This window comes from Umbelopsis ramanniana, assembly GCF_025399195.1.
Source record: "Umbelopsis ramanniana AG unplaced genomic scaffold K450scaffold_106, whole genome shotgun sequence".
In the NCBI taxonomy this organism is placed as follows: Eukaryota; Fungi; Mucoromycota; class Umbelopsidomycetes; order Umbelopsidales; family Umbelopsidaceae; genus Umbelopsis; species Umbelopsis ramanniana.
In genome coordinates this window covers 1-11,973 of record NW_026252192.1, presented here as the reverse complement: position 1 = coordinate 11,973, position 11,973 = coordinate 1, and the positions used below count along the sequence as shown (strand labels likewise).

The 11,973-nt window shown below is 43.0% G+C and overlaps 5 protein-coding genes across 5 annotated transcripts; 4 read left to right on the top strand and 1 right to left on the bottom strand.

The window, feature by feature from the left end:
- Positions 1-779: 779 nt before the first annotated feature.
- On the top strand, positions 780-2,547 carry K450DRAFT_263127 (uncharacterized protein). Its single transcript, XM_051592594.1, has one exon. It carries the CDS (start codon positions 1,099-1,101, stop codon positions 2,422-2,424), a length of 1,326 nt encoding a protein of 441 aa, XP_051440145.1. The 5' UTR covers positions 780-1,098; the 3' UTR covers positions 2,425-2,547.
- On the top strand, positions 2,548-3,939 carry K450DRAFT_263125 (uncharacterized protein). The gene has a single exon (XM_051592593.1). It carries the CDS (start codon positions 2,670-2,672, stop codon positions 3,867-3,869), a length of 1,200 nt encoding a protein of 399 aa, XP_051440144.1. The 5' UTR covers positions 2,548-2,669; the 3' UTR covers positions 3,870-3,939.
- A 114-nt stretch (positions 3,940-4,053) lies between these two features.
- On the top strand, positions 4,054-7,147 carry K450DRAFT_263121 (uncharacterized protein). The gene is made up of 9 exons (XM_051592592.1): positions 4,054-4,562; positions 4,625-4,746; positions 4,826-4,967; positions 5,029-5,665; positions 5,731-5,855; positions 5,919-6,024; positions 6,105-6,507; positions 6,583-6,804; positions 6,897-7,147. Exons 1-9 carry the CDS (start codon positions 4,093-4,095, stop codon positions 7,073-7,075), a joined length of 2,406 nt encoding a protein of 801 aa, XP_051440143.1. The 5' UTR covers positions 4,054-4,092; the 3' UTR covers positions 7,076-7,147.
- Positions 7,148-7,629: 482 nt separating this feature from the next.
- K450DRAFT_263115 (uncharacterized protein) lies at positions 7,630-8,260 on the top strand. Its single transcript, XM_051592591.1, has one exon. The coding sequence runs from the start codon at positions 7,796-7,798 to the stop codon at positions 7,988-7,990; it is 195 nt and encodes a 64-aa protein (XP_051440142.1). The 5' UTR covers positions 7,630-7,795; the 3' UTR covers positions 7,991-8,260.
- On the bottom strand, positions 8,183-9,187 carry K450DRAFT_263110 (uncharacterized protein). Its single transcript, XM_051592590.1, has 5 exons — positions 8,999-9,187; positions 8,904-8,935; positions 8,807-8,827; positions 8,577-8,746; positions 8,183-8,519 (listed from the first exon to the last, which is right to left on the bottom strand). The coding sequence occupies exons 1-5, from the start codon at positions 9,067-9,069 to the stop codon at positions 8,376-8,378; spliced, it is 438 nt and encodes a 145-aa protein (XP_051440141.1). The 5' UTR covers positions 9,070-9,187; the 3' UTR covers positions 8,183-8,375.
- Between the last annotated feature and the right edge of the window lie 2,786 nt (positions 9,188-11,973).

Here is an 11,973-nt window from a genome sequence, read left to right as displayed (position 1 = left end):
ACCCCTTTCATGTCAAAATTCTACCACCGTTTTCAAATGTTTAAGTTCTTCTTAGTCAGTGTATGCATGCGTCTAAAAGGGATGAATATATAATCAAATCGGTTCTATTGTGCGATTTTGAGGTGAAAAGCTTGTTGGACTGGTTCGACGTTTGATTGGTTGGCGCATATCGGATCACTTGGTGGAGTCAATGATATGACGCGTAACACAGATGGCTGGCTAGTGCAGTGTGGTATCAACTTCGCTTCGCGTCGGTACTGTTGATGAAGTTGTGGCGGAGACTCATCAATGTACGCAGAAGGCATGGCTCTCCATGATGATGGACTCGAACAGTATTTCAAGCTCTCGATGATAACTTACACGGTCAGCCGTTCAAAGGCACTATGGTGAAAAGGACAGGTTTATCTTCGATCAATGGAACATTTCCTCATTCATGGAACTGACATCACGCGGATTCTATTACAAACACGGAGATGATGAAATCAGCAAACCAACCTTTTGTTCGCAGATATTGTCATAAAACCAATGAATTCAACCTGGGCGCTAATTTTATTAAATTGATAGGCGTCAGCATGCTTCACCGGGCTAGGGGCCCTGGACTCAATTTGCCCGCAGAAGACGCTCCTTTGCTTGGAATCCAAATATGGTAATGGTGTCACCTCCGCCGTGGGCCATAGAAATTTAAAAATAACTATCGGGCATAGCAAAACCTGGAACTGATCAGTTTTTTATACACTCACCTCTTCCAAGATTTCTGAGCCTCTATCAGCTGAGAATCCAAGCTATAAAAGCATTTCTCTCACTGCGTGCTATAGTGCTTCTGTTCTGAAGGAAGGGATCACCTGCGGAAGACTGGGGGCGCAGCGTCGGCCACTTTTAGTGCAGCTCCACCACGTTCTGCAGGCTGGTGGACTGGTGGTGGTGGTGGTGCTGCCATAAAAGTGTTGTTTTTGTTTTTGCCTTGCTTTGAGTTTCAATATCCCAAGGTCGGACCCAAAATAGCCTAAAAATTATAAAAGGAACTTTGGAAAACAACCACTTGCTTGCGATTTCTTCCGCTATTTCCCCCTTCGCCATAGGGATTGCTCCCCTTTTATAATGAAGTCCTCCTGCATGCGATATTCACTCGTCTTACTGCCATTGACATTAAGCGCATTAACCCTCACCGTCTTGTTCGCAAGGACTCGACCACTTCCATATCCAACCATGCCTATTGATAGTTCGTCACACGTTCAAATCGACTTCATTCCTGATAAGCTCGATAAGCCAGTCGACGACGACAACACAAAATATCTTGCTTACCTTCCACATTCCGGCTTTGCCAACCAACGAACGGAGCTGGTGAATGCCGTGACCCTGGCCATTCACTTGAACCGAACGTTGCTTATACCGCCTTTGTTCCTTGGTCACGTAGAAGGCTGGCAAGGGGAGGGCAAATTATGGGATACTTTGGCAGATCTAACTGACCCAGTTCGAAGGTTAGAGTGCAGTACATCTCAGGACCATGATGACGAAATGTGCCAACGATACGACCGATTTGCCATGCTACGCTGGTCCTGGGCCTGTGATTTGCCACTTTTGACTGAGAAACTCGGAGTTCAATATATAGAGCGACGAGATATGTCATTAACAGCCTTACAAGCGAGTCTTGGCATAAAGGAAGATGAAATCTACAAGATGACAGACCTTCATCCTTATGCCTGGGATCTTCGTGGCCAAAATCTTCCACTAAGCCATAACCCAAGATATTTGGCTCACTATTCTATGGATGACTTTAGAGTACCCCATAAAGTTCTACACCTATATGGCGTCTTTGGCGAAGGTCGTGTGACTACCGATGCTACTGAACGCGATGCAATCAAAGAGATTCTGGTTTTCCGAAATACCGACGTACAAAAGACTGCCTTCAAATATGTGGAAACTCTAGGAGGCGTCGACCAGTATGTTAGCATTCACATACGGACTGGTGATGGTGTGTTCCGTAGGACACTTGCATCCCGAATTCCGATGGCGATAGAACGTCTTCACCGGATAATCGGAGACCAACGGGAACCTGTAACAAATGACCTGCAAGTAGATACGAATGACCGACTTCAGTGGTGCAAAGAACATGCTTACCTTGGCAGAAAATACTCTATCATCTTTGTGGCAACTGACGCTCGAGATCCGAGACAAGACTTGGCTGCGGTGTTCAACGAATTCCCATGTGCAGTAACTCTGAGTGATTTCTCCAAATCATGGCTTGAACAACTGAAACAAGCCAGCTCCATAGATGAATATAAAAGCATTGATCGATGGCTTTTGACCTTTGTCGATGCCGAAATTGCTCAGCAAGCTCGTCGATATATACCCAGTCCAGGTAGCACCTTCAGTGGCTACATTGGTGCCATTCATCGACAAAGACAAGGAACTTCATACATGTGAAACCCCCCCCCCCACTCTCTTTCATTGTAAATCAAATTAATTTCTTTTTTAATACCTTCATTCGTTTGACTTTTGTACTGTACATACCCATATTGTATACAAACTTATTCAATACAAGCGCTTTTTTTTTTACCTTGCAATGACGTAAATGACAGAATTATTTTTTTAATGTCGTCAATTTTTCTCCCAGTCTTCACTCTTTGCACCAGCGTTTCACTTAAACCCCATTCAGCTCTTCCCCTACAATGTCACCCGTAATACTTGTGTTGAATGCTGGTTCTTCCAGTCTCAAGTTTAAACTTTTTACCTATCCGGATCTTTCGCAAGCAGCATATGGTAATGTGTCCGAAATTGGAACCGACCAAAGCAAGTTCACGGGCACCGTATCAAAGAGTGACCAGAAAGTCGAAAAGTGTGAAAAAATAAATGACCACAGACAAGCTGTCAAATACATATTACAACTTATTACCGATCAAAACGTTTGCGAGACAAAAGATATTAAGTACGTCGGCCATAGAATCGTCCATGGCGGAAATCATCGAGCTCCAGCAAAAATCACAAAGAAGGAACTTGAACAACTGGATAAACTTAACGATTTGGCCCCTTTGCATAACAGCAGAGCTGTAAAGGTCATCCGACTGGTTCTTGAAGAACTCCCAGATAGTGAGAACGTTGCCTGCTTTGATACCATGTATCACCAAACCATCCCAGAGTACATTTACACCTACCCAGTTCCGAAGGAAGCCGCCAAGTCAAAGAATATTCGTAAATACGGCTTTCATGGTCTCTCTCATTCATACGTCGCAGAACAAGCTGCCAAGTGCTTAAATAAACCGCTAAAGGAGACGAAACTTATCAGTCTTCACCTTGGAAGTGGAAGTAGTGTATGCGCTATTCTACATGGCGAAAGTCTGGACACCTCGATGGGTCTTACACCGTTGTCTGGCTTACCAGGAGGGACTCGGTCTGGTGATATTGACCCAAGTGCAATTTTCCACTTCATTTCCGACCCGCAACACATTGAAAAGGAAGAATTATCCAGGGCAGAAAAGGTTTTGAACAAGGAGAGTGGGATAGCTGCCATCTGTGGCACCTCCAACCTATCCGAAATCACCAAGAGGACTGACAGTGATGCTCGTCTAGCTTTGGATCTTCTTGTTAACAGAATACAAAACTTTATTGGTGCCTACTTCGTGGCACTGCAAGGCGTGGATGCTATCATTTTTACTGGCGGGATAGGAGAGAACTCGGATATTGTACGTGCAAAGGTGGCGGAACGCTTGAACTGTTTAGGTTGCAAAATTGATAGTGAGAAGAATAGATTCAGCAGTGATCAACTGAAAAGTGGCCCTGTGAACATCAGTGGATCTAACAGTACGGTCAAGGTTCTTGTCGTGGCCACTAACGAAGAATACCAAGTTGCTACCGCCATAGTGAGTGGATAGATGGGCGTAAAGACAATATTATTAGCATCATGAATAAAACCTATGCACTAAAACGTTCCCCCTATCTAAACTGCTGATATCAGAATGCGTTCAATTTGGTTTCTCCAGTTACTTCACACCGATGTTTACCAGCATATCAGCCTATTGCGCATTGCTCACGTCAATTGACTTATTTTCAATCTCAGCCATGACATAAATTACTTCAGCAGCCGTTTGCTATCTGATGCATACTTTTTTCACCTTTATCACGCTGATGACCTCTTTAACCTCCGTAGATTTGGATACATCCCAGTACTCTGTTAAGGTCGACATTTCTAGGGTATCCAAGGATGACCTTAAGCCATATATCAAATTACAGCGTGCCACCAATTTTTTGGCGGGGGCGATGATTTTCTTGAAATCCAATGTTTTGCTACGAAACAAGTTGACGTTCGACGATATCAAACCGAGGCTTCTTGGTCACTGGGGCACTTGCCCAGCTATCAATTTGATATACGCACATTGTACGAGAATCATCAAAAGTCAAAATCAACGTATGTTGTTAGTGACCGGCCCAGGTCATGGTGCTCCGGCCAATCTTGCCAACTTGTATCTCGAAGGCTCGCTGTCCAAATTCTATCCCCAATATTCTTTGACCGAGAAGGGGTTGTTTAACTTGATAAGAGGATTTTCATGGCCTGGCGGCTTTCCAAGGTAAGTAATACCAATGGCGAAAGCATGACGAAATTCAATGTTTAATTAGTGACTTTGTTTAGCCATACAAATTCGGAACTCCCTGGTCAAATTCACGAAGGTGGAGAGCTCGGATACGCTCTAGCCGTCAGCTTTGGTGCGGCATTGGACAACCCTAATTTGGTTGTTACATGCATTGTAGGAGGTTAGAATCAAACGAATTGAATGGCTTTACCAGGTCCTTCAAAATTCTGACATACAAAATTCTGTTTGAAAATTTCTAGATGGAGAAGCTGAAACCGGCCCAACTGCAACAGCATGGCATGCCATTAAGTACCTCGACCCTGTTACTTCCGGTGCTGTTCTACCTATCCTCAATTTGAACGGATTCAAAATTTCTGAGCGCACAATTTTCGGCTGCATGAGGTAAACATCGTGCCGTGCCTCGCATGTTGTAGCATAAGCTAACTGCACTTTTTTTGATTAGCGATGATGAACTGGTGGCTCTGTTCACTGGATACGGATATCAATGCAGAATTGTTGGTGTAAACCTCCAAGATGTTCAACAGGACATGGCGGCATCAATGGAATGGGCAATAGAGACCATACATACCATTCAAGAAAAGGCTCGCTCAGGAAATCCAATTTATAAACCTCGTTGGCCAATGATTGTTCTACGAACACCTAAAGGCTGGACTGGTCCTAAAGAAGCACATGGAAAGCGAATTGAAGGAACTTTTCACGCACATCAAGTACCTCTTCCAAAGGCTAATACAGACAAAGAAGAACTGGAGCTGTTGGAACAGTGGCTACATAGCTACAAACTAGATGAGCTATTTTCAGAAAACAGTCTTCCGAAGAAGGATGTGACCGATGTATTCCCTGAAGATGATTACAAACTTGGTATGATCGCAGACTCCTATAATGGATACAAACCGCTTGATCTTCCAGATTGGAAGGATTTCGGTGTTTCAGATGCCAACGCGAGCCCAATGAAGATATCTGGCAAATTTTTAGCAAGTGTCATTGAGCGTAATCCACAGACATTTAGAATATTTTGTCCGGACGAATTGATGTCCAACAAGCTCGACGCAGTGTTCGGTGTCACCGGCCGAGCTTTTGAGGTGAGTGAACAGACCTTATACAAGCCTCACGTAGCACTCAGTTAACAATGTCAACGAAACTATAGTGGGACAAGGATGTTTTTTCCAAAAATGGTCGAATTATCGAGATTTTATCCGAGCATACATGCCAAGGTCTTCTTCAAGGATATACACTCACCGGACGAACTGCACTGTTTCCGAGCTACGAAGCGTAAGATATATACTGCTACATGCTGAGTATAAAACATGAATGCTTAACTGATATGTTTCACAGATTTCTCGGTATTGTGACTACAATGGTCATCCAGTATGCTAAATTTGTGAAAATGGGAAAAGAAACAAAGTGGAGGTCCGACATAGCGTCCCTGAATTACATTGAAGTGAGTTTCCACTCTATGCACTTGTCGTCATAAGGAATAGGTTTCACTAAAGTTTAAATGAACGCATGCTTAACCTCTAGACTAGTACTCTGTGGAGGCAAGAACACAACGGATTCAGTCATCAAGTTCCTGGATTCATTAACAGTTTGATAAATCTGAAGTCAGATATGATTCGCATATATTTACCACCGGATGCTAACTGTATGGTCTCCACGCTGAGACACTGTCTTCGAAGCAAGAACTACATCAATTTGATGATAAGCTCTAAGCATGAGACAGCTGTCTGGTTGAATCCTGAGGAAGCAGAAACTCATTGTCGAGCTGGCGTTTCTATCTGGAAATCTTACAGCTCGGATCATGGAAGGCATCCGCACGTTGTCTTGGTTGGATGTGGTGTAGAAACAACGTTTGAAGTCTTGGCAGCAGCAGCTATGTTACGCAAAGATTGTCCGAACCTTAAAGTCCGTGTAGTCAATGTTACAGGTAAGACCCGCTACAATGCAGTTAGGAGGATGATCAGTTTAAGCTAAAACGTTCCATCTCATTACTTTCTACTAGACTTAATGGTTCTTGGGTTTGACCATCCTCATGCTCTATCCACAACGGAGTTTGCATCTGTCTTTGGAGATCAGCAGCCAATCATCTTCAACTTCCACGGTTATAACAGCGTTATCAAGGGCCTTACTTTTGAGAGGAACAACGTTCCGGATCGAATGTCTATTCACGGATATAAGGAAGAAGGTACAACCACAACACCATTCAGGATGTTGACTGCGAATGGTAAGTTTTGAGCGATATAATTAAACGCTGCGTGAAATGCGACGAAAAAGGGAAGCCCAGAATTAGCGCTAACACCATATACGTCTTGGTAGGTTGTTCCCGATTCGATATTGCCATCGACGCACTACAAAGAGTTGCGCCTAACGACGATGTTGATATCGATGTACATACATTGATTACCAGTTACCGTCATCAGATTAGAGAACATGAAAAATACATCTCGCAACATGGTGAGGATCCTGCTCATTTTTCTGAGCGTCCTAACTTTTAAATGCCCACCTCCAATTACGCGGAGATTAAATATTAGCCAAAAATAAAGTCATCTTTTTATTTTCTCTGCTGACCTGCGTTGTCCTATACTTATTCTCTTTCTCCCCTCTTTTGCGCCAATGAGACTAGAGCAATGCTGTTGCTGTATACCATTAAGGGCAGGAACATTCATTATTGCCCTTTGGTTCTTTGTATGTAAACAGAAAGAACTTCAATATATGTATGACGCCATCAAATACTAATGCTTTGTTACTTGAATGTCGTGTTCATCAGGTATCGAATCTATTTGAAGCAACCAGTGGATTTTTGGGTAGAAACAGTATGCAATCATTATATAATACATTGGATCTTTATGTCTATACGAGTTTAAGTACTAACGCCGTTGCTTAGGTATCTTTGCATATGCCAGTCAGTCCAGTAGAGCAATATTCATCATCCAGCAGATCTTTACACTCCTCATCGCTTGTGGAGGTCTGTTTGGTATGATAGGCTCCTGCGTGGTAAGTTGGCACTTACTAACCTTTGGTTGCTCTTGTTACTGCCCTGATGTCTGACAAACCTCCTTAAATTTCAGGCATCGCGCAAATTTGCAAAAGTCTTCAGCATCACCGTTTGGATCGCTTGTGCACTTTCTATCATCAAATATCTGCTTGCACTCATTTTGATAGCTACTCACCGTGAGGATATCATTGAGTCTTGTGAAGCGACTGGATTCGTCTCCATGACCCACCCTGAATCGAGCATTACCGCAACTTTCAACAGCAGCCCTTATTACCACCCTGTCAGTTACCCAGGAACACTCAATGCTGGCAGCATGTCATACGACCAATGCTCAGAAGCCATCAAAGTCATGCTGATTACATTTGGTGTTGTTGTCTTCGTCATCCAAATCGTACAAGTAAGTTGTGTGTGGTGATCTATCGTATATTTCGGTGTGATCCTTATTTCCCTTCCCCCTTCTCTTCCCAAATCTAGATATACTTTGCTTCTGTCGTTTCAGCCTATGCTTCCAGGTTGCGTAATGGTGCTCGCCATCATCGACTACACGATCAGCAGATCAAAGATTTTGAAGAATCTCGTTACCAAATGGCCACTGTGTATTAGAAATGGATACTGATCAAATAAGAACTTGGCACTTAAATAACGCTGAGCAGAGAATATTTTGAAGTTCATTCGAAACCTCCATTGTACAAATAAAATCTGTTTCTATCTCTATTACAATCTTACAAATTTTCACTCATAGTGTAAATATACAGCCTTGATTCAGTTTTCAGTAAAGGGGCAGGAGTATAGTTACACCCTTACAGATGTGACTTGATACTGGCTTGCATGGCCCCATATTCTTCTTTTGTCAGCTTAAGCCTTGGTATAACCCTTTGCTTTCCAAATAGAGCTCCTTCAGTCGGATATCGTGGTATTATATGGTAGTGAACATGAAAGACCACCTATTGCCAAGGTTAGTGATAAGCATGACATCGTGCGTTGGATACAATGACACGAACCTGACCAGCTCGCTTGCCGTTATTTTGCATGATATTGAAGTCTTTAGTATCACAGCCTAAGATGACTGCTTTGGCTATACGAGGAAGAACACTGCCAATCCTTGCCATGTCTTCGGCAGACATAGTATCAAGTGTAGCATAGTGCTTTTTCGGAATGACCAGAGTGTGACCTACGAAGGTTTTAGTACGCTAATCTGAGGGTAATGAAGGGTAGATGTTCTCTTCTGTACCTCGAGTTACTGGAGCAATATCTGCAATCATTCACATAAATAGAGGTTAGCTGCAGAAAAATTCAAGACTGATTAACGAAAGACAAGTAGCACCAACCCATGAAAGCTACAACGTGGTCATCTTCGTATCTAGAAGGAGGCAAATTAGCTTCATGGAGTGAAAGTGAACAAAACTCTAGAGATATCACATACACTGGTACCGATGGTGCTTCCTTGCGAGCAATTTTGCAGAAAATGCAGTTATCTTCTTGATGAATGTCCATTAGTACTGAGCATACCACTGGTTTCCCACTGACATGTGCACCATTTCGAGATTTAGTACTCCGCTTGACGCTCTACCTTTGATCTTTTGGCACTACAGGTCTATCGAAAAAATGGCAGGTTCATTTTTAATGGCTGCCAAATAGCTACTTCGGGCAGCAAAAGACACTTTTCATTTCGATTCATCTAATGATCGCATTTTTTGAAGACCCTGGAGTAAAAGAACCCAAACGTTCAAGTACAAAATATTCCGGAATTCTGGCAAAGATGTTTGACCTTGAGGAATCAAAGTCGTACAGAAGTTGAAGATATTTTCAAATGCGAGAATATGCTGCAACGTCCACTGAACTTATTAATCCGCTATATAATTTTGTAGCGGATAGGCTCATTACCACATCCTTTATTTTTATTTTCATTAGAGTAGAGTATTAAACTCAAGTAGGAAAGTTTACAGCAATGCTCTGAAATGACCTTCGAGCCTCTATTTCTCTCACGGGATTACATCAGACTCAAGACCCTTTGTCGCTAAGCTAAAATTGCTAAGATCTGAGGTCTTCAATGTTGATGTTGATGTGTTGTTGAATTGGCAATAGACTGGATTTAGATACCAATGATTTTCAGTCTCTGAAAGGTGGAGTTAAAGAACAAAATCTTCTGGCAGTAATCAGCATTTGAAGGATGTATTTGCAGTCATGCAGTATTGCACGTTGTAGATGACTCTTTGTATTATATCCTTGCCCTGACAAAGTAGAAAAGAATCTTGGTGTGGATATTGAGAAGCGTCCGCGGTATGGCCAGCAGTGAATGTGTTGGCGACTGCAACAGCCACCAACGCTAAGGAGCAAAATGGAGAACAGTGGGGAAAGGAATGGCTGTATTGGATGCGGCAACAACCAGTAACAAACTCTTCAGCAGGAAGGCGGCGGGAAAAGGGAACACGAGCGGTCCTAAGAACGGGGGGAAGACGATGGCGATGGCGATCAGAAACGAGATCCAGGAGAGGACATCAGGACACACTTTTACTTTTTTTATATATACGTGTTTTATTAGGCTATTTTCGGAGCAACTAGCTAAGAGCTTGTAAATTCAAGGGAAAAATGGACACACTTCCACGAACGGAAGGCAAAACGACTTGATGGCATCACGAGCTTCCTGATGAGTGTCGCTCAGGAATCAGCACCGGACGAAGATGAGATTCCAAGAGGAACAGAAACGACGGTCAGAGCGGTAGCATACGCAGATACTAAGCCAAACATCGTATGGGTGATGCTAGCAATAGCTGGCTGGCGCCAACGGGCATAGTAATCAGAAGAGTTAGCACCTTCCAGTTGGAAGGTAAGTCTGCTACAATCAATCCGACGCACAAGACAGGCAAATAAGCTGAAGGAGAGACCGGGTATAATGGGAAAATGCCCATGCCTTCTGGGAGGTACCTGTCGGTTTTCTAAGATGATAAGCTTCTTCACCTCATGCTCAATAGACTGGCAGATATCCATCAGGACTCCATGGGAGGGAAATTCCACAGTCACTGGCCAAGGTTACAGACGGAAAGGTCGACGAGGAGCATGAATGCGGTGAGGTCTGAGGGTGTTGCAGGCTCTGTCCTTTTTTGAGAAGGTAACGTTTCATGGCTACCGCATAGACGTACTCTGATTTGCGTGAATTGTTGTATATATGCAACTTTACTTTACCTAACTGCGAGTGGTAGCTACAGGCTACTGCTTTTTGTAGTGCTACAGGCTATTGAATTCCTCAGAATATCAATAAATGAGTAAATCAATACTTGAAGACCATGCTGAACGGTTTGAGTCAGTTATCCAGCCTACCACAGATCGAGGCCTTCAACCATAGGAAAGGGAGGCGTGTTATGGATGGATAACTGCAGTGCAAGCAGGAACGACTCGCAGCACGGCTGAAACGATCACTGATTCGAACTGGTAAGTCATTTTCAGTTCATTAAACCCAAGAAATGGTGCAAAAAGAACATATCAGCTATCTTCTAGCTTCATGGTGAGACTTGGCTTCATAAAACTCAGAAATCGCCGCAGGATGTTCCAAGTCATTCCTAAAAAATAACAATAAAAAAGCGCCTGAATGAAAAAGAATCTCTTAAAAGAAAGAATAAGAAAGTCCATACTTGCTCGAGGAAACGGGCTTCATTTCACGCATCTTCTTTTTCATTTTTGGGTATTCAGTAGCTCCAGGTTGCACTGTACCGGATGCAATAATTGTCAAGAAATCTGCTGCGTAGAGAGTAAACCATATTGTGGACTATCGTTTTGAAGGCAAACGATTCATTTGAGTTGTGAAAAACCGCTGTCCAGCGGGCACTCCATATATTTCTTTCTTTGGTATTCAGGCCATATACACTCCAAGGTGATTGCCAGTATTACCTCTTAATTGAATGCTGGTTTTTGGGGGCACGGCCCACCATTGGTCATGGAAGCCTGTTTGGACTTTTTTTTTTTTGTATTCAGTGAGTTACTTTTATTTCCTGAAATTCTGTTGATTGATGTACTGATTGTTATTTATACTAATTGCCAATGTGTACTGGGTGACGCAGAACAAGGAGTACCAGTCCATCAAAATGTCTGCCTGGACAACAAGTAACATTCGGAACTACTGGAGAGACCAGGATTCCAAGCCACTGTTGATGCCCCCTATGCGCTTGTCAAGTAGGAGGTATGAAATGATTCCAAAGTCTAGATGGACCATGTGGTGGAAGCTGCCGATACTACACGAAGCAAGATCACCTTGGTGGAGGTTACTCCATGACAAATTGTTGCATCGAAAAAGGTTATATACAATGGATCCCTTGAAATATCCTTCATCAACATGCCTGATTTGCAAGAAGGAAGATGAAGATGAATACCACTTTGTCGTCGGTTGCCAATTTAAATGGGAAG

Coding starts and splice junctions, on each gene's coding strand:
- K450DRAFT_263127 (XM_051592594.1), top strand. CDS start 1,099: ATGAAGTCCTCCTGCATGCGATATTCACTCGTCTTACTGCCATTGACA.
- K450DRAFT_263125 (XM_051592593.1), top strand. CDS start 2,670: ATGTCACCCGTAATACTTGTGTTGAATGCTGGTTCTTCCAGTCTCAAG.
- K450DRAFT_263121 (XM_051592592.1), top strand. CDS start 4,093: ATGCATACTTTTTTCACCTTTATCACGCTGATGACCTCTTTAACCTCC. Junction 6,508..6,582: donor CCGTGTAGTCAATGTTACAG/GTAAGACCCGCT, acceptor ACTTTCTACTAG/ACTTAATGGTTCTTGGGTTT. Junction 6,805..6,896: donor CAGGATGTTGACTGCGAATG/GTAAGTTTTGAG, acceptor ACGTCTTGGTAG/GTTGTTCCCGATTCGATATT.
- K450DRAFT_263115 (XM_051592591.1), top strand. CDS start 7,796: ATGACCCACCCTGAATCGAGCATTACCGCAACTTTCAACAGCAGCCCT.
- K450DRAFT_263110 (XM_051592590.1), bottom strand. CDS start 9,069: ATGGACATTCATCAAGAAGATAACTGCATTTTCTGCAAAATTGCTCGC. Junction 8,828..8,903: donor CCACGTTGTAGCTTTCATGG/GTTGGTGCTACT, acceptor GAATGATTGCAG/ATATTGCTCCAGTAACTCGA. Junction 8,747..8,806: donor TATTGCTCCAGTAACTCGAG/GTACAGAAGAGA, acceptor AAACCTTCGTAG/GTCACACTCTGGTCATTCCG.